Source organism: Perca fluviatilis, chromosome 8, assembly GCF_010015445.1.
Source record: "Perca fluviatilis chromosome 8, GENO_Pfluv_1.0, whole genome shotgun sequence".
NCBI lineage: Eukaryota > Metazoa > Chordata > Actinopteri > Perciformes > Percidae > Perca > Perca fluviatilis.
Window position 1 is genome coordinate 9,363,255 of NC_053119.1, and position 23,935 is coordinate 9,387,189.

At 40.1% G+C, this 23,935-nt stretch overlaps 1 protein-coding gene and 1 long non-coding RNA gene across 3 annotated transcripts; one reads left to right on the top strand and one right to left on the bottom strand.

Moving 5' to 3' along the window:
• The first annotated feature begins 16 nt into the window (after positions 1-16).
• Positions 17-12,721, top strand: LOC120563494. The gene is made up of 2 exons (XR_005639968.1): positions 17-131; positions 12,601-12,721. It is a non-coding gene; the product is annotated as an uncharacterized LOC120563494 (long non-coding RNA).
• ampd3b (adenosine monophosphate deaminase 3b) lies at positions 1,410-23,935 on the bottom strand. Of its 2 annotated transcripts, XM_039807675.1 has the most exons (16): positions 23,701-23,935; positions 18,735-18,798; positions 15,721-15,943; positions 15,378-15,555; positions 14,359-14,524; positions 13,386-13,605; positions 13,027-13,156; positions 12,599-12,793; positions 12,068-12,199; positions 10,737-10,900; positions 10,163-10,289; positions 9,771-9,934; positions 8,067-8,187; positions 7,347-7,520; positions 4,359-4,469; positions 1,410-2,348 (listed from the first exon to the last, which is right to left on the bottom strand). In XM_039807675.1, the coding sequence occupies exons 2-16, from the start codon at positions 18,790-18,792 to the stop codon at positions 2,172-2,174; spliced, it is 2,340 nt and encodes a 779-aa protein (XP_039663609.1). In that variant the 5' UTR covers positions 18,793-18,798; positions 23,701-23,935; the 3' UTR covers positions 1,410-2,171. The 2 variants fall into 2 exon arrangements, with proteins under 2 accessions (XP_039663609.1, XP_039663610.1); XM_039807676.1 differs by lacking the exons at positions 18,735-18,798; positions 23,701-23,935 and adding an exon at positions 18,209-18,527.

Here is a 23,935-nt window from a genome sequence, read left to right on the forward strand (position 1 = left end):
ACCATGCCGTACACCCCGACGATTGACTTTTTTTTTTTACCTCCTGATGTGTTGCTGAAAAGTTAACCTCCCCTCCGGTGATTTGTAATTATAACGTATCAACGTTTATTAACATTAACAACGTGAAAAGGGTGAGTTTACGTATGTAACGTTAGCACTATAAAACCGAGCTAGCTAGCTATGTACTAATGTTACTGTATAACTGCAGTAACTTACCAGGGCTAAGCTAACTGCTAACGTAAAACTCAGACAGTATAACCGCTTGCATTGTTGACCCTTGTGTTGTCTTCCCGTCAACCTTGACCTTTTTCGATGTTTTTGACGCCTTTTTTTCAGTTTGTTTTTGCTTTTTCCAACGTTTTAAATTGTTAAATTTTTCTTCTACACATTTTCAGCGCTTATTTCTATGTACCATATTTTCTGATATAAAACAAAAATTTAAAACGGGTCAATTTGACCTGAAGTCAACACAAGGGTGCACCTGTGGATGATTGACACCATAATGGCAGTGTCTTCTTTCAAAAGTATATTTCCCTAGCTAATTGATTAGTAGCTAGCTTAGCCACCAATATTACTGGAGCTAACGTTACTCTTAACATTTGCCTGCCCAATGTGTAAAACAAATGGAATATACTCCAATATCTTTTTACACTGATGTAGCTAAGCTAACGTTTTCAATTTAATTTACCTGTTTGCTGTGTTAACATTAGCGTTAGCTTCAAAACCATATTGAATTGGTGTCAGGTTGCCCGTCCAAAATAAATCTCCTTCTTCTTCTTTTGTTTTGGCAGATTACTACTTTTGTAATATACCGCCACAAACTGTACAGCAAAATAAATCTGAAGATACAGTCTGCAAATGTTTGTCAACAGGTGGACATTAGGTAGAAATTCATAATTAATTTAATTTAATTAATTTGTTCTTTTAGAACCAAAGTAAAGTTGCACACTTAAAGGGATATGATATTCTACCAATTTTGTACCATAATAATGTTAGTAGTATGTGTAAATGAATGTTAAACTTCCCTCCATTTGACCAGTGCCCAGATCTCCTCCCAACTCACAGGCCAATGCATTCTGGTAGTTGTAGGTTTGTATGAGCGAGTGAATATCACCTCTCCTTTTCTGTTTTCTCTGGTCATGCAGCACCAATCTTTTAAAATGGCATTCTACTGCAAAGACAGCCCAGTTTTATACCCTCTCTCCAGCAGTAAAATACTTATTTAATATACAGTAAGTTATTTCAGTTTCTCCTGCTCTCACCTGAATGTGAAAATTACCCCTCAGCGTGTAATTAAATATTGGTCGGTTATCTTTTTCAGTTTTGATAGAATACCAACAGTGATGCAATTAAACAATGAAACAATTGAATGTAGATACACAAGTTAAAAAAAGAAAAGAGCCATGCAGCAACATTACGGACTGTTTTGCAGCCTTTATTTACATATGTAAAGTTAGAAATGGCAAACATAAAAGAAAATAACTATCAGGTAGTCTTTTCATATTTGTAAGTAAAACGGGTTTGTGATACTGATTTCACCACAAAGCTCTCCTGTCTTTGAATATTTGCCTGGCCTCTCATTCACTTCTGACAAAATCATGTAGTTGACAGTTGACTGAATTCAGTGTGAAAAGGCAAATCTGACGGTACCCTTAAATTAGTATTTTTCTTTTTTCTACAGTACATTTCATTTCAGACCTATAGTCCAGATAAAGGCCTTTGTAATATGCATAAATGCAAGTGACAGAAAACTTTCACCAAGCAGTGCCAACTTTGCGGTTATAGGAACTCCTTTTTCAGTAAAAATCATTTTATATTCTGCTTCTGACTGAATGTGTCAATTCCAAATCAGGTTTTGTGGCTAGTGCTCTTTCATAAATCCATATGCACAAGTGCACTTCACACCCTTCATGAGAAAATAAATCTTTATCTCAATAAAACGAGACACACAGGGATTGGCAAAGTTCATACAGCATTGAATACGGTATAAAAATCAAGTAGGCCACGGCTGATTTCTGCACCAAGGCCAACATAAAATAGTAAGAACCCCCCTTTTTTTTAAATCTGAGTCAAAAAGTTTTAGAAGAATATGAAAAATATATGTGCCGTCTAACCTATGCCTCTTTATCCTTGAGGACATACTCCGGCACAGTTTGTGCTGGCGTGGTAAATCACTCAGGTGGGTTATTGCCAACATCTGCCTTCACTGCGTCCACTAGAAAACTGAGCTCATTGCACAGTGTCTCATGGCGGTAGGCCATGCGGATTTGTGCCACGTTTGTCCGACGAATGTCGTTGCCCTCTGGTCCATCCTGTAGGTAGTTGGCACCAATGAAGTGTTTCTTCTCCTGTAGGGTGAAAATGTAAAAAAAAAAAAAAAATATATATATATATATAGAGAGAGAGAGAGAGAGAGAGAGAGAGAGAGAGAGACGATATTGCACAAATGTGAAAATGTTTTCAGTAGGTGGAGGACACAGTAGCATCGTCTATACAGTCATACAGTATGTGTCCTTGCTTCGTGTCCTAAGATGTTTTGTTGATCTTATGTTGTTTTTATGTCGATTTTAGAATGGTTTCGTTGCTACATGGTTGTGTAAAGCAACAGATTGTAGCACTATGCCCAAGACAAATTTTCCTTCGGGGACAGTAAAGTGTATTCTATTCTATTCCATGAGCTCGGGGACAAGATTTCATTTTATCCGTTATTATATTATATACTATTAACAGTTAGATTTATTATAGTGACATAGCTTTTTAAAGATTTTATGGACCGTTGGATAACCGAGGCTGGGTTTGTAAAAAAAAATATTAGCAATATTAGCTTATCACCGATATATTTACACTCACCTAAAGGATTATTAGGAACACCCTACTAAGACCATGTTTGACCCCCTTTCGCCTTCAGAACTGCCTTAATTCTTCGTGGCATTGATTCAACAAGGTGCTGGAAGCATTCTCTAGAAATGTGGGCCCATATTGATAGGATAGCATCTTGCAGTTGATGGAGATTTGTGGGATGCACATCCAGGGCACGAAGCTCCCGTTCCACCACATCCCAAAGATGTTCTATTGGGTTGAGATCAGGTGACTGTGGGGGCCATTTTAGTACAGTGAACTCATTGTCATGTTCAAGAAACCAATTTGAAATGATTCAAGCTTTGTGACATGGTGCATTATCCTGCTGGAAGTAGCCATGAGATGATGGGTACATGGTGGTCATAAAGGGATGGACATGGTCAGAAACAATGCTCAGGTAGGCTGTGGCATTTAAACGATGCCCAGTTGGTACTAAGGGGCCTAAAGTGTGCCAAGAAAACATTCCCCACACCATTACACCACCACCAGCAGCCAGCCCAGTGGTAACAAGGCATGACGGATCCATGTTTACGCCAAATTCTGACTCTACCATCTGAATGTCTCAACAGAAATCGAGACTCATCAGACCAGGCAACATTTTTCCAGTCTTCAAATGTCCAATTTTGGTGAGCTCGTGCAAATTGTAGCCTCATTTTCCTATTTTTAGTGGAGATGAGTGGTACTCGATGGGTTCTTCTGCTGGTGTAGCCTATCCGCCTCAATGCTTTGCTGCATACCTCGGTTGTAACGAGTGGTTATTTGAGTCAAAGTTGATCTTCTATCAGTTGGAATCAGTCGGCCCATTCTCCTCTGACCTCTAGCATCAACAAGGCCCAGGGACCATTCTTTGTAAACCCTAGAAATGGTTGTGCGTGGAAATCTCAGTAACTGAGCAGATTGTGAAATACTCAGACCAGCCCGTCTGGCACCAACAACCATGCCAGGCTCAGAGTTGCTTAGATCACCTTTCTTTCCCATTCTGACATTAAGTTTGGAGTTCAGGAGATTGTCTAGACCTGGACCACACCCCTAAATGCATTGAAGCAGTTTCCATGTGATTGGTTGATTAGATAATTGCATTAAGAAGAAATTTAATAATCCTTTAGGTGAGTGTATATTGACAAGAGAAGAAACTGTGGCAATGGCAGAAATATATTTGAGGCTATTTAGAAACAGTGTCATTACGTAGTTTGTCCACCAGAGAGCACTGATGAGTTTATGTTTAAACTGTAAAATAGGAGGAATGTAGAAAAGGAGTTTAACAATTTCTCCAGTCCAAAGTTAGTCCAGTTTGTGGCCGGGTTAGCTCAGTTGGTGGAGCGGATGCACATATGCAGAGGTTTATTCCTCGACGCAGAAGGTCCAGGGTGAGTCCGACATGTGACACTTTCCTGCATGTCTTCCCCCCCCACCTCTCTCTCCCTTATCTCAGCTTTCCTAACCATTAAAGACAGAAATGCCCCCAAAAACTGATTGAGCTAAAAAAAGTTAGACCTTACCTCATGTGAGAGTCCGCTCTGTAACACACTGTTTCTGGCTATCTCACACAAATCACAGGTGCTCAGCTTCCACAGCTGGGCTGCAATGGCATACTCCTCCATCAGGGCCTCCTGAAAGGGTCAGAAGGAACATTTGTGATAAATTGTTACCAAGAACATTTACAGATAAAGTATATTTGAGGATCTGGTGTAACATTTGTTTCACTTTTAAAAGTGGATATGTATGGCCATTTGTATGAGAGTAATTTGTTTGTGTATGCCCTACTATTAGAGCTGAAATGATTAGTCGATCGACAGACAGAAAAATAACCAGCACTTATTTTGATAATTGATTATTTATTTCTAGAGGTGGGACGACATCTCGTCCCACGAGACTGACTTTGATTGAATAAAAGACTATACGTTTTCTTTGAAATAATGTTAAAATCTCGTCCCCTTTTCGTGAACCGAATATCGTGTATCGCCTTGTCTGGTGAGCTGAGTGTCTCGACACACCCCTATTCACCCCTAGTCATTTATTTAAGCAAAAATAGTGAAAACAAATTATAAGATTTCTCAGGTTTAAGCTGCTCAAATGGGATAATTTGCTGCTTCTCTGTGTCGTGGTCTGTATTGGGTTTTGAATATTTGGTCAGACAAAACTACATTTGAAGTTTTGTCTGACTTGTCTGGGTTGTGGGAAATTGTCATTGCTATTTGTTCACTTTTTTTGACATTTCATCGACACAAAACGATAAATTGCTAAATCGGCAGATTAATTGATAAATAATCATTGTTGCAGCCCTACGTACTACATATTAAATCATGTTTTATTAAGTGAGGTCCTATTACCCCTGCAACACATATTGTGCATAATACAAAAACTGACTACAGCGGTGGGTGGTGGGGGGGCGGGGGGAATACATGCAGCATAGTATCGTGATATTTTCCATGGCAATATTGTATCGATACACTTATCTTTTATTTTATAAATTGCAGATGAGAATTTAACTTTTTGGTACTAGAATAATACAATCAATAGATTTTTCAGTCCACTAGATGGTGCACAGATTAAACAGATGTTGACAAAGTTTTCATTTAGGGACACAATTTGAAGTTGAGGAAAAAAGGTAATAAATTGCAATATATCGCAGAAGATCGCAATATGTATAAAATCGCAATAATATCGTATCATGACATAAGTATTGTGATAATACAGTGCCTTGCGAAAGTATTCGGCCCCCTTGAACGTTTCGACCTTTTGCCACATTTCAGGCCTCAAACATAAAGATATAAAACTGTAATTCTTTGTGAAGAATCAACAACAAGTGGGTCCCAATTATGAAGTGGAACGAAATTCATTGGCTATTTCAAACTTTTTTAACAAATAAAAAACTGAAAAAGTGGGCGTGCAAAATTATTCAGCCCCTTTACTCTGAACTCTCTCCAGAAGTTCAGTGAGGATCTCTGAATGATCCAATGTTGACCTAAATGACTAATGATGATAAATAGGATCCAGCTGTGTGTAATCAAGTCTCCGTATAAATGCACCTGCTCTGTGATAGTCTCAGAGGTCCGTGTAAAGCGCAGAGAGCATCATGAAGAACAAGGAACACACCAGGCAGGTCCGAGATACTGTTGTGGAGAAGTTTAAAGCCGGATTTGGATACAAAAAGATTTCCCAAGCTTTAAACATCCCAAGGAGCACTGTGCAAGCGATAATATTGAAATGGAAGGAGTATCAGACCACTACAAATCTACGACCCGGCCGTCCCTCTAAACTTTCAGCTCATACAAGGAGAAGACTGATCAGAGATGCAGCCAAGAGGCCCATGATCACTCTGGATGAACTGCAGAGATCTACAGCTGAGCTGGGAGACTCTGTCCATAGGACAACAATCAGTCGTATACTGCACAAATCTGGCCTTTATGGAAGAGTGGCAAGAAGAAAGCCATTTCTTAAAGATATCCATAAAAAGTGTCGTTAAAGTTTGCCAAAAGCCACCTGGGAGACACACCAAACATGTGGAAGAAGGTGCTGTGGTCAGATGAAACCAAAATCAAACTTTTTGGCAACAATGCAAAACGTTATGTTTGGCGTAAAAGCAACACAGCTCATCACCCTGAACACACCATCCCCACTGTCAAACATGGTGGTGGCAGCATCATGGTTTGGGCCTGCTTTTCTTCAGCAGGGACAGGGAAGATGGTTAAAATTGATGGGAAGATGGATGGAGCCAAATACAGGACCATTCTGGAAGAAAACCTGATGGAGTCCGCAAAAGACCTGAGACTGGGACGGAGATTTGTCTTCCAACAAGACAATGATCCAAAACATAAAGCAAAAAAAAAAATTGAAATGTTTAAAAAAAAAAAAAATACCGGGGGGTTAGAATGGCCAAGTCAAAGTCCAGACCTGAATCCAATCGAGAATCTGTGGAAAGAACTGAAAACTGCTGTTCACAAACGCTCTCCATCCAACCTCACTGAGCTCGAGCTGTTTTGCAAGGAGGAATGGGCAAAAATGTCAGTCTCTCGATGTGCAAAACTGATAGAGACACATACCGCGACTTATAGAGCTGTAATCGCAGCAAAAGGTGGCGCTACAAAGTATTAACTTAAGGGGGCTGAATAATTTTGCATGCCCAATATTTCAGTTTTATTTGTTTAAAAGGTTTGAAATATCCAATAAATTTCGTTCCACTTCATGATTGTGTCTCACTTGTTGTTGATTCTTCACAAAAAATTACAGTTTTATATCTTTATGTTTGAGGCCTGAAATGTGGCAAAAGGTCGAAAAGTTCAAGGGGGCCGAATACTTTCGCAAGGCACTGTATATCGTGGGGCCTCTGGTAATTTCCACCCCTACTGACTACTTGTTTAGTTGCCCAGATGTCTCTGGACTAGTGTCACCAAGACATGCTTTTATCTGCTGTAATTGGTGATTAAAGGGATCCTGGTGGTGAGCAAAATAGTTAAATGATCTATTGTCGTTTCAGTGGTTCTGACCTTTGTGTAGTGGAACTGCAAGGGGTCGTCAGTGGACAGCGAAACACACAGGCCCTTCTGTAGGAACTCTCGTAGAGGGTTTTTGGAGTACTGCAGGAACAGGCTGTTGTTGCTCAGTGGGGACATGGCGATTGGGACCTGGGCCAGGTAGTACAGGTACTGCAACACTGGACTCTGGGGAGGAGGATGGGGTGAAGACAACAAAGTAATGAGTAATGCTATGCATCATCTAATTGGGTTACTGGAGAAAATTCACTATCTGACGTTAAAGGAATAATATGCTAATTTTCCATGGATAATAATTACATAATAAACAGCAGTACTTTGTTGCAAGTATGAACAGTGTTGGCCACCATGTCTGAACAAAGAAGAGTGCCACCTACAGAAATGCAGATCACATTTAAGCGTGTTCATAAATCAAAGTGACTTTTTCCAAGATCAGAATTGAGTGAACATTGTCTTTCTCATAAAAACATCAAAAGTATTTCAAGATGAGGTCCCTTCTCCTATGGAGTGATCATTATTTTCGGCCAGCGACTGCATTCTTTGTGAGATGCCGAAGCAATGCTTGCTTCTGAACAAGCAAACCCTTAAGATAGCACTCTAATTATTATACTTACTATTATAGTAGGCATATTGATTAAAACATGTTCAGCATGTTGAGCTGCCAGCATTCAAGAGACCTTGAGTTTAAACCCTTGTATGAATTCAGGACTGCACCTTTTTGAGGTTGAGTCCATGAGAGATGTTGTCAGCCGTAAGGAAGGCGGAAACCAGGTGGGTGATGGAGCCGGCCTCACCACAATGGGGACGAAACTGGAAGGTGTTCAGTCCTCGCTCCCTGGGGAGGGACAAATGATACTGGCAGTGTGTACTTTTGTCACCTGAGCCAAAAACCTTTCAACAATAAATAGCAGTTTTTAACAATACTGGTGTTTACATTCTTGCTTTATTACAGATGCAAAACATGCAGATCAGGCTGGAAACTATGAATTTTTGTCAGGCCTCTGCTAAAGGTGGAATTCACATAGGATCAGACGGGGCGATTAGCCGCAGGGTTGTGCGTTGGTGTGTTGCCTGTTTGTGTTTCCATTGTGATCCCCATGGTGCTAGCATTTAGCCATGCTTCTAGTCTTATGAGTTACTTTCGGTCTTTTCGGTCAGATTAAAAAACAAATTTACTTTTAATAATTAACCAGGATGCAGGGGTCCATCAAAACGATTTTAAACTGTTGCACATACCAAATTAGGTGACTACACGTGAAACATGGCTAACACTCCAGTCCGTTGTGTTGTGTCTGGTCTTATCGCTGGTTACGTGATTGGCCACTGCACCATGACATCGGTTTCTCCAAGGTGAACCTACTTTAACTTTTTGCCGCAGACTGCTGTGTTTTTTTTTAGAACCCGCTGTGGCCCCCACCGCCGCAGCCTAAAAGGATTACCCACAATCAAATTAATGTGACGACTGCTGTTTTCGCTGCAGCGCCTGATCTAGTTTGAATTTCGCCTAACTTGCAGCCTGTCCAGGTCACCACACTAGAGTCCGGATCGGGCTGAATTTTTCTGTCCAAGGCCGGCCCATGTCCGACAGATCCGTGTCCGAACCCGGCCCGAGCCCGACATGCATTAAGAAATTTGTGTCCGAGCCCGACACAGTTAAAATCTCATTTGTTTTTCCTCATACTAATGACACATGTAGGCTACGTTTGTGGAAAGCTTTTATTAAGCAACTGTAGGAAGGCATTCGGAAATGTCAACAGATGAGCGCATCAGCACACACGGGGCAACAAGCGCACGTTAATCAGCTGTTAAAATGTTCAATGGGTTAACCTTTCCTGATCGCTTCGTTTCCGACCGTGATCAGAAAACCAGGAGAGACTGGTTACCTCCAGGGCCGACGTTATAACATGAATAACCACTAACTCTGCTCCGGTTGCATGATCTACAACACGCGTGCTTCCTCTTTCTCTAGGCTATCTCTCTTCTGCCCACTTACGTCACGCACGCACGCACGCACGCACGCACTGAGCTCTCTTAAAAGGAGCCGCAGCACCATTAAACAACAAATGCCTTATCGCACTGATGTGACCGAGCCCGACCCGACCCCGACCATAATTTCTAAATATCTGTCCGAACCCGGCTTGGCCCGTCAGGTACCGTCGGGACCCGTCGGCACCCGTCGGCCTCGGGTCGGGTATCCATGCCTTACACCACACGACCTATTCCCCCGCCCATGTGTGACTGGAAAAGGCATAAGATGGCTAAATTCTGGCCCATTAAAATCATGTACATTACCAGGAAGACTTTCTTGTACCCTGGCAAGTAACACAACTCTGATGTGTTAAATGGATTAGCATTTTATGTCATAAAACCACTCTGGGAATCTTTTGCACGATTGATGCATACACAAACAGGTCTTACTTCCGCAGGTTGTTGAGCACCATGATGTTGGCATACATGTAGAACAGGTAGTAGGTGTAGGGAGGATTGTCGTCTGTGGTCCATTCCTCAGGCTTTGGGCTTTTGTAAGAGAACATGTGGTCACTGTGTTTGGACTCGTCATCCACACTGTCAAATCCTGTCACCTGCATAGATAATGTCAACACATTTGAGGAACAGATATTACACAACCATGCATGTTTGTTCATCAGTGCAAAAAAGATGTAGTTTAACTTTTGTGTGCTCAGGCTGTTCCCAAAGAAGTGTCACTAAATATCACTGAATCATCAGGGCAAAACTAACAGATATGGCTGCTATTTCACTTTCAAAATTTTATGTTTGTCACAGATTTCACGCTTCATGAAAGTACTTACGTATTTCAAGAATACATATAGTACTTTGTGCTTTTGCGGATTGACTGTAGCCTCAAAGAGGGGGAGGAAAACATTCTCCAGCATCTTGGCGTAGTGTGGTATCAATTTCTTTGACTTAAAAATGTCACTGCAAGACAAAAGGAATCTTATCAACTTATCTTCCCATATAAACATGTTATCATTTGTTAAATGCAGAACAGCCTATTGAGTAATGTGATTATTCCTTACTTGTGAGTTTACAAGTTTAGAGCCAACATTTTGGCAACCGTGACATTAGAATTGATCTACTCCGGATTTCTTAAACTATGACTTGGAAAAATGCTAAATGAACACAGATATTTTGGTTTAAATTAAAAAATGTTACTAACTATGTAACTATCTGAGCTTCATCACTCATTTTAAAGAGGAAACAATATAACAATCGGGAAGATGAAACATTGGTTTTATTAGTAACCTTTATATATGGCTTATTGTCAAATGTAAGTGGACCTAGACCCTTTTGTGTTTTTAGAACCATGTTTGTTTTATTGTAAGGAATGTGCCTGCTATCTCTTAGTTTTCATTGAGGACTTACTAGATCCTGGGGATTTGGATCATCCATCTCATGTTTGGTGAGTGGACCTTATGCTGGATGAACCAGGTTGCCAGGCTCTCCCACTCGCTGGCAGAGCGGCCGTAAATCGACAGACGAGGCTCAGCATGCTGGTACTTGCTCTCCTCCAGCTCTCTGGCCACTTCCTGAAACAGACATCAAACCACAGGTCTTTGGAAATGTTTCTTGATAAAGCAGAAGTAACAACTGGTAATGGCACAATGGACAGATAACAAGTTAATTCTGTCCCATCAGGGTTATTTCGAAATACCAACAGAGGAAGTGTACTTAATGCTCCAAAGAAACATTATAGAAACGTGATGTACTCCAGTAACTTTTCAGTAGTTCCCTAGCCTGGTTGACACCAGACCCTTCTCAGTTGTAACTGAGAGTGGGTCTGAGCAAGGTTCATTTGCAGCTCATTTCCAAAGGACACCGCTCAAATGCCTCTGGACGCAATTGGATAGTCCTTCAACCAATCAGATCAATGGGTTGCTGCGCTTCGGTAGCCGCCATGTTGAATGTAAACAAAAAGCTGCTCGCCGTCGCTGCGCTATCGTCTTCGTGTAAAGCCCGCCTCAACAGTTGTGATTGGTGTAAAGCCCGCCTCAGCGGTTGTGATTGGTGCCTCGATTTGGAAAAATTAGAAATGGGCTTAAATGGGCTCTTGTCACAAATTTGCCGGGAGTTCGTCAGGGTTTTCCCAGGCTAGTAGTTCGCCACCAGTGGGTGAAAGATAACTACAACCTATCCCAAAGCAATTATGACAGATGGTTCAATTCCTTGGTATATCTCTACAAAATATACTAAATATGAACCACATTTACACTAGCATACACATATGTTTGGAGGAGAAAGAGAAATTCTACCTTAAATAAACCACAAAATGTATTATGCACCCATGCCCTTTTGATTTTGATTTTCTTGATGTTTCTTTGTGTGCTCTCATCCTGTAAAAATATTTAATCTCAGCTGTACGTTTTTTTAAAATGGTTAAATAACAGTTGAATTAAAGTGGAACTTCAACTTGGTTCACCCATAGAGGTATTTTTACATATTTTGTCCAATAGGCCTTTTTCACTGCAGACATTTTGAAAGGAAAAGCACAATAGCTCTGTCCCAGTAAGCCATGGCATGCCAGACGGTACTTAATTGATATCTCACTGACCCTCATTATTGTTCTTCGTTGACTTTTCATAATTACAGTTTAGCTTTGTCCCACTTCAACCTGAGCAGTAATCTAAGACCAGATAAATGAAAACACTGTTATACAGGGCCTTTAAGTGATGTTAGTACTTAAACTCATACTACACCTTGATGAGACGTGCAAAGTATTCTCCTTTGATGTAGTTGTCTGATTTCAAGTAAATCTCTCGCAGTTCGCTGGCTCCAACAGGGTTGTATTTGGAGTTGAACTTGTCAAAACGATGAAATGTTTGTCTTCCCTAGGAGAGTAATTCGTGAGAGAGGGTTAATCTTATGCACTGATGATCACATTCTCATTCCAACAAAGTGACTATATTGATTATTTTCAGATTACACATTAAGAGGACCTTGCATGGAACATAAAAATTATTGCATAACACCATATGAAATGCATGAACACCCATAATTGCATCCTTGTGTCAGTAAGCACAGGTTAGTGCAATCTTCTGTAGTTGTTTGAAAAGAACAAATTAATTCTTGGCAGGCACATGGAGTGATTACCTGTTCTATTTGCCTCGAGGACACGTCTTTTTAGATAAATTATAAAAGGCAAACCTGATTTATGACTGTATAGCGGAAATGTTACTGGAATTGTTTGTTTATAAGATCTTTGACAGTTATGTATAATTTGTTCTTACAGCGTGCACATCCAGAGAGTCTACGGTGAGGTCGTAGGGGTCCATTTTAAGCTTGTTGAAGACTTCCTTGAGTGTGAGCTGTTGGCTGCCCTTCTCCAAGATGACGCGATCTGCCTCTGTCTGGTATGTGGTCTTTATAAATTTCAGCAGATGCTTCTGGTTCATGCAAGCAGCAGCGTGTATATGTGTGTCCACCTGTGTTTGACATAGAGCAGACAGTGACAATGTGCATAACTATTGGACATGTTACAGTGGATCTATAAACTTGCTTATTTAGACTGATGGCACTAAAGTTAGAAATAAATTCTGCAGTGGTAAGACAGCCCTTCAGAGTAAAAGCACAACACGCCGAAGCAATGTTGGCCAGATGAATTGTATTACACCACTTTTAGTACAGAGTTTCTAGTAAGTTATTAATTGTAACCAACCTTTCTGACATTGTAGAAGTCTCTGTGTGGAACACATTTTAGCTCTTTTAGCTCTGCCATTTCATTCATCATTTCATGAAGGTAGAATTTAGAAGCCAAGAAGTTCAAGCGTCTGTGACAGTAGGTTTTCCTGTAAAGCAACATAATATCAGCGAAACATTTCATGTTGGAAAATGTTAAATTAGTGATTTAAATAATAATGTATCTTTAGCACCACGCTGCTTACTAATCCTCTGCTCCAGGCATGCTGCCCCCACAGTTCAGGAAGGGAAAACTATTCACACTATTTTGTGAAATATCAATTACAATCTGTGTAGACCTATTGATGTTAAGAATATTTAAAATGTTTGTGTACTCACGTTGGGCCGTCGCATATCATTGCAAGGACATGGCTCAGGTCTATAGCAAAGGTCTCGAGGTCGGGATAAGGGAGGCTGTGAGGCTGCTGTTGTTTCAGGGCCTCGGTATTGTCGTAAACATGAACTATGCCATCCTTCATCTGCAGCTCGTAATTCAGGTTCTCTGGAATACACTCCATGGAGTATGGGTCCTCCCCTTCATGGGGGAAAGGCCATATGTCTACAGACGATGGGAGGGAATAAACAAAATGGCAAATGAGGAATAATCATAGTCATATCATTATTACATGAAACTAGTTTTGCCAATTTTAACTCATTCTTGTTGACATCTTTGCCACTGAGACAAGGTTATGGTGGTGTTCCTGAGATCTCCTGCCAGTAAAATACCACGTTGAGTATCCGTAGGCTTTGTTCATTTAGTTGTTGAAGTTTCTTCTCTGTTGCTTATGATAACTATTCGGTCATCTGTTTATTCTAAACAAACTACACTATTTACAAGTCATGGTAAGAATTGAGGAACAAAGCAGTTCCTCTATATTCTCTGTTCAAAATGCAGTTGGCTTTCCAGAGTGTTTAGTATCACTTTGTCTGTAAATCCCAACTCTAAAATAATATTCTTGAAAACTATTTTTTTCCTCTTTTGAGCTTAATAAACTTGCTACATTTAGTTATTACATTTTAAGACATCACAATCTTTAGCCTAATCCAACCAAGATTTTACCACTAATCTTACAGATTTTGGCTGTTGCTGAATGATTGAAAGCCATAGAAGTGCTTCAACTGTTAGTCACGTAACATTGTCAATGGGGAAAATGAATGGGACTCTTAGCTTCTGGAATCGGGCTCCCAAAATAGATTATCCCCTCTCGTAACTGTATTAAGTGTGCAAGAGTAAAATACGGGACAAAAAGCAGGAGTATTAACTTAATTATGTTTTTCCAATGAGGAAAATTGGTTCTATAAATACCCCTACCTGGCATAATCTCATCATCCTCCCTCCACTTCTCATTTTGGGCGTTGCGGAGGAATCGGGCAGTGGTCCTGGGAAAGTGATGGTAGGCCAGCCTGCTGTATTTCTCTCTTATGAACAGTGCCCCAAGCAGACTTTTGGCTGCCTGCTCATAATCCTCTACTGTGATCTGTGAAGGTCATGGAAAAGTTTCAGTTAAAGTTTGGTATTTTTATTCACCAAGAAATAATTTGAAAGACAAAATCTGTCTTTTAATTTCCTTTAAATGTCCCATGGCATGACATTTTTTTTTAACATTAATATGAGTCCCCTTTTCTCCTCCTCAATAGCTACAGACACAGAAATGGCACATACTAAGGAAAACTCTTTGTGGGACTGGCTCTAGTGGCTGTAATTCTGCACCAAGGCTGAATTTCGGGAAAGAGACTTCAGATACAGTATTAGGGGACCACTAAGGTCTATATAAAAGAGACTTCAGATACAGTATTAGGGGACCACTAAGGTCTATATAAAAGAGACTTCAGATATAGTATTAGGGGACCACTAAGGTCTATATAAAAGAGACTTCAGATACAGTATTAGGGGACCACTAAGGTCTATATAAAAGCTTCCAAAGAGCACCATGTCATGGGACCTTTAAGACAACTGATAATTCATTACAACTATGGTACACAGCTAAATGCATGCTCTTTCTAGTGTTAACATATGGACTCAGATTTGGGCCACTTTTGCCTGCAGTTTGACATAGTCCATGTCATGGCAGGTGTTTTGCTCAGGACCCAAGGAAGTGCAGTGTCAAGTGCGAGGTTGTTTGGATGATTGGTCCTTAAGAAAGCAGGCACAAAGGGGCACTGCACTAGTCTTGGTCTCTCTTGTCTGGTTGCTGCATGTCTAAATGTTTTTTAAGTACTTTTTTTTTTTGATGGTACCCATTTTTTGAGTGTAGTGAGATGTGTGTAGCTACAGTTACGTGTTTAATGTGTTTGTTTGCGTCAACGGGCTGGAGTGTTAATCCTGTTTACCCCTGCACAGTAATCTCCACTGATGGTTACTCTCTGGAAGTCTGGAAAGTCCTCTTGGGGAAAAGGTTCTGGTGTGGTTTCGGAGAGCATTGGGGAAACCACAGACCGGGCCCAGTCACCACCGACAGGTATCTGCAAAGATACTGATTGCGAACGCTTCAACATGAACATCTTCTTCCTAGTAACACACAGGAGGACTAGATTACTCTCTAACTAAAAGCTTACATCTGCCTAAGGTCCATGGCAAAACATTGGGAATATTTTCTGTTGTTGCCCGGAAATTTAGGACTCAAGGGCTGTGCAGAATGAGAGGCATATTTTATCAAACATTTCCATTTCCTACTTCTTAGCAGACTCCTGAGACTGCTGCGCAGCCAGTTCCTTCTGCATCGACCTCTCTCTGTCCTCATGCAGACCGATGGGACAGTCCTCTGGCACGTTGAACAGTGCCAGAGCATCCTTGGTGTCTTCCTCTTGCAGGGCGGAGGCATAGACCTTCTCTGCTCGCAGGCGTACCTTCTCATCCACATCACTCATTGACATTTTTTTGAAAAGCCGTGGCATTTCTGAGGGAGTCGAGAAAAATACTAAGTGAAGGCTTTTTTTCTTGTCAATAAAGGTTAGGCTTAAAAATGTATCTCTGAAGAAAGTTAATATTAATTCATTTTTTGCAATGTTGAGAACTGCATAAAACAGTACATAAAACACTGCATAGTTCATGCAAGTCAACAATTACAGAATATATATATATGTGTGTGTGTGTATATATATATATATATATATAGTAAAGCTATATAAAGTGACAGTGTGATGAGCTTAAGAGTTCAAAAGTCTTAAGCCTACCAGATGAAGCTGTCCCTGAGCCTGAGCTTGGTAAGGAATCATAACTCATGCGGTAGTTACTTAAGTAGTTTTATGTTACAGTTTGTGTACATGAAACTGAGATTACTCTTCCCATAACATGAATCCGAGCAACTTGCTAACATGTTATATTTCATCTCATAAATTTGATGAAATATGGCACTTGAGGGTGAAATAACATTAACTTAGTGATGACAGTAAATACAAATACCAGCAAGATAAACATGATACCTACGGATATGAATCTGAGGTTGGGGTTGGCGGGGGGTTAAGAAATAAACTTGGCACGTTTTGCAATGCCTCATCATAACTCAACAGTAAACACGTCTTGAGTAGCTACATGTTCTGCCAACGTGTCAGGTAAGTTACAGTAAACACAGTTAATCACTGTCCCAGGTGTCTTAGTCTGGCAGTGTGACCTCGCAACCCCGACTACGGGTCACCCTTGCTTGGAAATAATTCCATTTTATTTATAGTGTCAAACCACAACAGAAGTTATCTCAGGACACTTTACAGATAAAGAAAAGTAAAAGCATGAAAAGATCTTGATTACACATTCTGTGTTATTTGTCTGCTTATGCATCACTGCTTTTAGTTTGTTTGAAATGAAACAGTGCATCGATTGTTAAGTCAGTCTAGTTGCTTTGAATCCAATAGCATGTCATTGTCATGCAGTTTAGGTGCTATATAAGGTTATGAGTTTGTAATGTATCTGCACTGATGATTGCTATATTTGGGGCCGCAAGTTTGGTTCACAATTGATTGCCAGTTTATATTAAGTTTCATTAAGTTTTCATGCTTTTCGTTGTTGCTGCATTTTGCCATATTCATAGTAAGTCAGTAAAAATTATTTATCTACATCTCAGTTTATAAGGTTGTGTGTTTGCAGAAAATCTAAACCAGATCAGCTTTGGAACAGCAAACTTAGTAAACATTCCCAAAGAATCTGCAGAAAAGAATCTGTAAATGGAAATGGAATGTCTGGCCCTTTGTTGTTAGAGCGGCAGTTATTAGCATACCAGCATTTTGGTTCTCTTGACCTTTTGGTTGGGAAAAGGCAATATTTACTTATATTGACCTGGTTCTCTTACATACCAAATGCAGGGACTAGAATCCTATTTTTAAACCTGAGACCCTGTGAATTCATATTTTCATCAGGACAGCAGAGTTGTTTGGCTTTGCCTGCTTCCCTCTGGTGTGAAAACTGCTGTTGCTATCCAACATCCCATCTGTAGTGGAGATGTTTTGCTATTCTGATCACCATGTCATCACTGTTGCTATTAATATTAAAGTTGCAGCCAAAGTAGATCACTTGACCAGTTGCAGCATCAGTCACACCGTGGAGGTATTTGAATCAACAAGTGCATGACAGGATATGCTGTACTATTGTATCAAATACCAAACTTCTCTGCAGCATACTCACCGTCCTAAGTGGTTCACATGCAACTCTATCTGTCTTGAAAACTTTGAGCGATCTTGGCGCCTTCACAGATGACACCATTAACAGTTGGCCTCACATTGGCACAACTTCTTCTGCCTGTTCCTAGCTGCATTCCTGACGAGCCTTTCAGCATGTGTACGCTCTACTGGAACAGCTGCTGCTTCCTTGACCTTCATCCACTTATTCTAGAAACCTGATCCACAAAAGCAGTCTGGATATGTCGGTCTTTTAACATGCGTAGTAAAATTTCCATTAATATGCTGATCTGTGTTTTTAAAATATAAAATGCTTACCTCAATAAAATGCTTTAGTAATTCGCCATACTCAATTTTTATAGTGTATTTACCCCTTTGTTTCAGCTGGCACTTTTCTAACAGCTGCTGTACTTGTCTACAGAAAGTGAATCGTCCATCAAATCTCAGACCGTAGACAATGAATTAACCTCTTAATAACCGGTAATTACATCACATTGCATCTCAGTGTCATGACAGCTCAATTATCAGTAGAGGACGCTCCATCTGTCTCTTACCTTCTGCTGTGTTTATGGCCATGTTTGGCTGTTCAGCCTCTGTCTGTTGAGTCAAGTATTTCAGCTTTCATGTGTCTGCTTCTGTCTCTTTTAGACTCCCTAGCTCTTACCTTTTAGCTCCACTATTTTTCAAATGCCACTCGTTGTTTAGTCTCAGCACTCTGGACACTGTCAAGTATCTCCTCAGGTCTTTTGTCTGTATGTTTCCCAGATCTACAATTCTTCCCTTCTGAGGTTTCACTCCGACTGCCACAGTTAGGCTTTGCTCGGCTGTTTATGTGGTCCAGTGCCTGTGCATATATTATGCAGCTGCTCGTTGAGTTGCGTGTCCCTCTCTATCTCTATTTTAGGGTGTCGAGAACGTCATGTCAACAGGGGCTGCTAATCCAAGCTGATATGTCACAACTGGCTGCTAACATGTGAGATGGGGCAATGAGGAGGGAATGTAATGCTATGGCTCAAAGATGATAATACAGCCCTGGGAAAGTAGATTTGAAAGCCCACATACACTGTAGTATTTACTCACCTTTCCCAAAGCAGGGTGTAGACTGCTGTTTGCAAAGGGGTGTATCCCTTCTCCTCATTTTGATCTGTATTGAGAGAAAGCAAGCTTGAATTAACATTGGAGTAATCCACAGTTTAGTGGTGGAGTAGTAACTTGGAGGTAAATGCTGGCTGGTTACGTAGATTTCAATCTCTACCAGCTCAAAGTAATGTAGTACATAAGTGGCTCAAAAGGGGTAGAGTATTGGCGCTTACCCACTGTTAGTACCAGCTCTGCTCGGCTCGGCCCGACTCGACTCGACTCGGCCGCTGTGCCCCGTCCTCCATTTTCCATTGCAGATTTAGTACCGCCTCATGCGTGTTGCGAGCGTGGCTGGTCGTCATAGCGACGCCGCAGAAAACTGCCATGACCTAACGCGACACACACACAGAACGTCGAAGGTGTGTTTTTGATTCTCGGCATGTGGCTAGTTGCCACAGCCAGAAGACCAATTATTATTTTGTTTGTTTCAAAAGAAGCTGGAGGCAGCAAAAAAAACACCGCTGGCTAAACTATTTAAAAATGGCGGGTTTGTTCAGGACACCCCCGTCTGTCGCTAGCAATGATGACGCAGTGATTAGGGATGATTCTCTCCGACCAATCAGCAGTCTGCAGGTTTTCACGTCACCTTTTGGTATTTGAGGTCATACTAAAAAAAAGTACCTGTTAGCTAGTGCCGGGTACTTTTTTTCATAATGGAAAAACAAAAAAAGGCAAGTAGAGGCGAGTCGAGCAGGTACCATGTAATGGAAAAACACCCTATGTCGACTTGACATTCCTGCACCACTTCAGGGTTAACTTCCATTTCCCTGTTGTTTGTCAATGTATTCACCTTTTCTGAAAAACTAAAACATAATACTGGATAAAATCTTAGAACCTCATAGTCAAGACAATTATTTTGTTAGCATCAAACAGCTGCTGCTCCATTTATGTTTTGATAGTGTGCCTATGGCCAAGATTGATGTTAGCTGTTAGTTGTTGAATGCTAATAAAATAATATTTGCATCATCTTTGCTACAATTATGAGGTTGTCAGATTATATTACCTTTTGCAATATTAAACACTAAACAAAGAATATTCACAGAAAACTGCAGTTCTATATTTTAGCTTCTCAGGAAATGCACTAAAAGAAACCACCAATGGAACAAGACATGGTCTCTCCGAGGTTTGAACTTCAAAAAGGTGTTGAGTCCTCCGCTCCTTATGTAGGTCAAGTTTGGCTGGTGCTGAAGTCGTGAGAAGTAAAAATAAAATAAATAAAACGGGAGCAGAATGAGCCAAGTGTTGTAAGAACAGATTTATTCCGTGCAGGTCTTAAGTGCAAGTGAGAAATGTTGGTGTTGCAGTGGTGTTAAGTTGCCAAAATACTAACTTAACTGCCACGATTCTGAGGCTTTACACAGCACTTGCACATGCAACATGTGTTTGTAATGATAGACCTGCTAGGTGGGGATCAGTGGAGTTAAAGGAGAATAAAGTGCAGTTCAGGTCTCCTCACGACACACGCCATTCTCAGTAAATCAAAATCAGGAGCAGAAATACTTTTTTTTGCATGAAATTACTGCATCTATATTACACACATTACACACAAAGGTGTTTATTTTACCAAATCATTTATCCATCTACTCATATTGAGTTTGAACATTTTGATTCATATTGGAACTTGGATTTTTTTTACAATTTTATACAATAATGTAATTATATAATGGCTTTTGTCTAAAGAATTTTTGAGCAGAAGACAATTAGATAATAAAAATGTAATTTTTATTGTATCAAGAAAAATCTATTTAAACCAAGAAAGCAGTTTTTTTTCACTGGAAACAGAAAATGATCTTAGTGTTGGGCAAATCCTTTTAATGTAAAAATTAAGGAAATTAAGACTCAAGGTGAATTTTATTTTATCTTAGGACACAAGGTGAAAATATAGTACCAAAACTGCAACCAATGTACATCTTGTGTCCATTTTATAAAATGTTAATATGTTCAGGCTTCTACACTGTAAAAGACTAACACAATAACAGTTTATGAAGTGAGTTTTGAACTAATGACTCTTTGTTTGAAATACAATGGTTTCTCTTGTTTTGTGATTTTAAGAAACTAATTTGGACTTTTCAAAAAACTTTTAAGTTTGACCCACTCGCATTGTCCACCTATAGACTTTTGAAGCCCATTCCTATTAAGACCCCGATGGATCAGGGCTGTCCCACTGTCATATCTCTCTTGTTGCTGCAGATTTTGCTTCAGGAAATTACCCAATATTCCCCCCATTGTTTTAATACTGTAATGTAAAAAAAAAACTGGAATATGGAGAATAGCATTATAGGTACCCACTTTCTGAACAACAGCCACAAAAAACAACACAGTTACGCCTTTATAGGACAAGGAACCAGTGTTCTGCTAAACACGCAAATGGGTTGACCTACATATGTAATTTAAGCTTTGCATTTAACTTTTTTTAAACTTTAAATTATGACTAAACATTGGCGGTTGTAAGTTGTCTGAAGTGTACCATTTTGAGGTGACCAACATTTGTGTAAAAGAAGTACAAAAGAGAAATCCAGGGTGGCAGTTGGTTTCACATTAGATGCTCTGTTGATTTTGGAACTTCCTGTTTTCTTTTCTGTCTGAGGGCTAATTTTGAGCCACATTGGGCCAACATTGAGCCACAACACTGTTACAGTTTTGCTATCTGAAGGCTCTGCAGTGACATGCAGTAACTGTACTAACTACATCAATGTGAACAGCTTTGTGTATTTTAGATATTTAAATGTTCCTAAAATGTACATGCTACAGTGGCAGCTGAGGTAGTGACATGCAGTAACTGTACTAACTACATCAATGTGAACAGCTTTGTGTATTTTAGATATTTAAATGTTCCTAAAATGTACTTGCTACATTGGCAGCTGAGGTAGTCTGAGCAGCTTTCCTCCCTTATGTGGGGATTTTCATGTCACTTCTGTCAGACATGAAATGTAAACATGAACAGGTTTTTCCTGCATAGAGGAATTCCTTGCCTCCCCACAAAGGAAAATTGCCAGTGCCAAAATGTCTTCCAGCAGTCAACTCCTCTCTTATCCACAGCCACTGTATTTTACACAGCTTCAGCTGTAGCTAGTGGAACAGTAGTACACTGCGTAAGTTATGGTAGAAACAGTGGGGATATGTCCCTACCACTTTTTAGATTTCCCTTAAATTTGTCCCTACCACTGATTTGATATTAATTGCATTTGCGCCTTCAGTTATTTTGACTTGTAAAATGTTTGCACTGCAGTGTGGCATCTTTCCTCTGACCTTCAGCGCTGTGTCGCTGCATGTGCTTTCCATTGATAAGCTTGTGGAAGTGGCTGTAAGCTGCACTTTATCGGAGTTGGTGAAACTAACTTTTGTGCTGACAATAAGCCACACAATGGTAGGATGTATGCCTGATAAAAAGTCTTTTTAGTTAGTTTCAGTGTTTAACCTCCGAAGAAGAGCAACGTACAGTCGCTTAAACTTAGTCTCATCCAGAGAGAGTCTCAAACAGGGTTCTGTGTTGGTCAGACGTTATGAAGGGGATACTACCTTATCAGCAGAGCATTAATAATCATTTTTATTAAAGGTAAATTAATTGATGTGAACAGGTAACATTTGAACATTTAAAGAGGTTACTTCCCCAAACAAGACACAAAAGAAGAGGGAGAAGTAAATAATGCCTACGTGTGTTGACTCAGCAGAGATAAGAATATTTTAAAGCATTACAGAATGCATGAGAGCCTGACTGCATTATATTTTGAACTGTCACCTACTGCTTGAATTCCCCCAGACCCCACGCTTAATGTGTCTGCCCAAAAGCCCATTCTGAGCCACAAAAAAACATGCAGGCAACACGACTGCGAGCAGTTTCTATGATGACTTCTTCCCCCAGTAATGCAGACTAATCTACCTCTAAAAATGTGTGATGAGGGGTTTTATATTTCATGGGAACTACCTACATAGCACGTTCTGTTCTGATAATGGAATGTTGCTGTGTGGCATCTTGGCCATACACAATATACTGTAAAATGTGACAAATAACTAAACATAGTATACGGATACCTGAATCATGACTGAGTGTATTTGTTTTATTAACAATTGTATTGTATATTATAAACAGAGTTGAAGTTGAAGAGTTGTCACAAACAACCTTCCAAAAGAAAGCACAATGAAATTAAATGTTAACCGATCATTAACCGTTGACCGAAGCAGGAGACTGAGTCTCAGTTCACCTGTCCGGGAGGCTCTGACACACTTTCCGCACTCCGTGTCGGACACATGCAGCCACTTTACTGAAACCCACGCCCGCGGCGTGCATGTCCGAGCCTGTCTCCAGCGCCTCCACCTGCAGGTTGTCAGCTGTGTGTCTGCCTGGTATTCTCTCGGACGGCCGATTTAACTCGCCGGTCCTCATCAATTTTCATGTGTCATGTAGCTCTCCACAAGCAGAAAAATGAGCAGCTTAAAACGCAACTTGCTGGTTTAAAGTTAGGACTAATAAGTTAATAAGCAGTTAGGAAATAGATTGTATAGCCTATTTACATTTTTATCATGCAAAAGACATTTTTTTAAACTTTACACAAAAAAAAATAAAAAACGCAGTGTCTGTCATCGAATCACAAAAAAATTTAATTAATGTTGATTTATCGTAAGGTAAAATCTGCAATTAATTGTGATTTTGATTTTAGGTTATATCGTGCAAAAAAGCTCTAAATTAGCACCCCTATTCTGATCTGGAAAACAAGTGATATAACTGTGTAAATGTGCATATTTACTTAGTTATTTACTTAGAAAATTTGCCAAGGCAAAGTACAACAAAGCTATTTCAGGAACAAGATGCCACCATACAAAGTAGGGCAAGAGAGTGATAAGAAATTATGAGATGCGACTATAGATAGGAGAGCTCAGATAATAGTCTTGGCAGCATTGTACTTACTGTTTGGAGGGTTGTGCACAATGTTGGCACCTCTTGGGACTGTAGAGACCCTTATTAGGCTTTACAGGATCAAAGTCTTTTCAGAGCAGCCTCTTCTAGCATGCAGACACAGTCGGTTGACTCTTTTACTGCCAGTCTGAACAATTTAAAAACACAATTTAAATGCATCAAGTTCCAGCGCTCAAAAGGAGTTTCAGGAAATGATCTATATCGATGTTGCTCAGTGCAGTAGAGG

Bases quoted from the DNA above. Each gene is read 5' to 3' on its own strand.
- ampd3b (XM_039807675.1), bottom strand. From the start codon at position 18,792: ATGAGGAGAAGGGATACACCCCTTTGCAAACAGCAGTCTACACCCTGC. The intron at 10,290-10,736 runs GTAAGTCCTCAA...TTTGTCTTGCAG, and splicing joins ATCCAAATCCCCAGGATCTA to TGACATTTTTAAGTCAAAGA. The intron at 4,470-7,346 runs GTCAGAACCACT...TGACCCTTTCAG, and splicing joins TGCAGTTCCACTACACAAAG to GAGGCCCTGATGGAGGAGTA.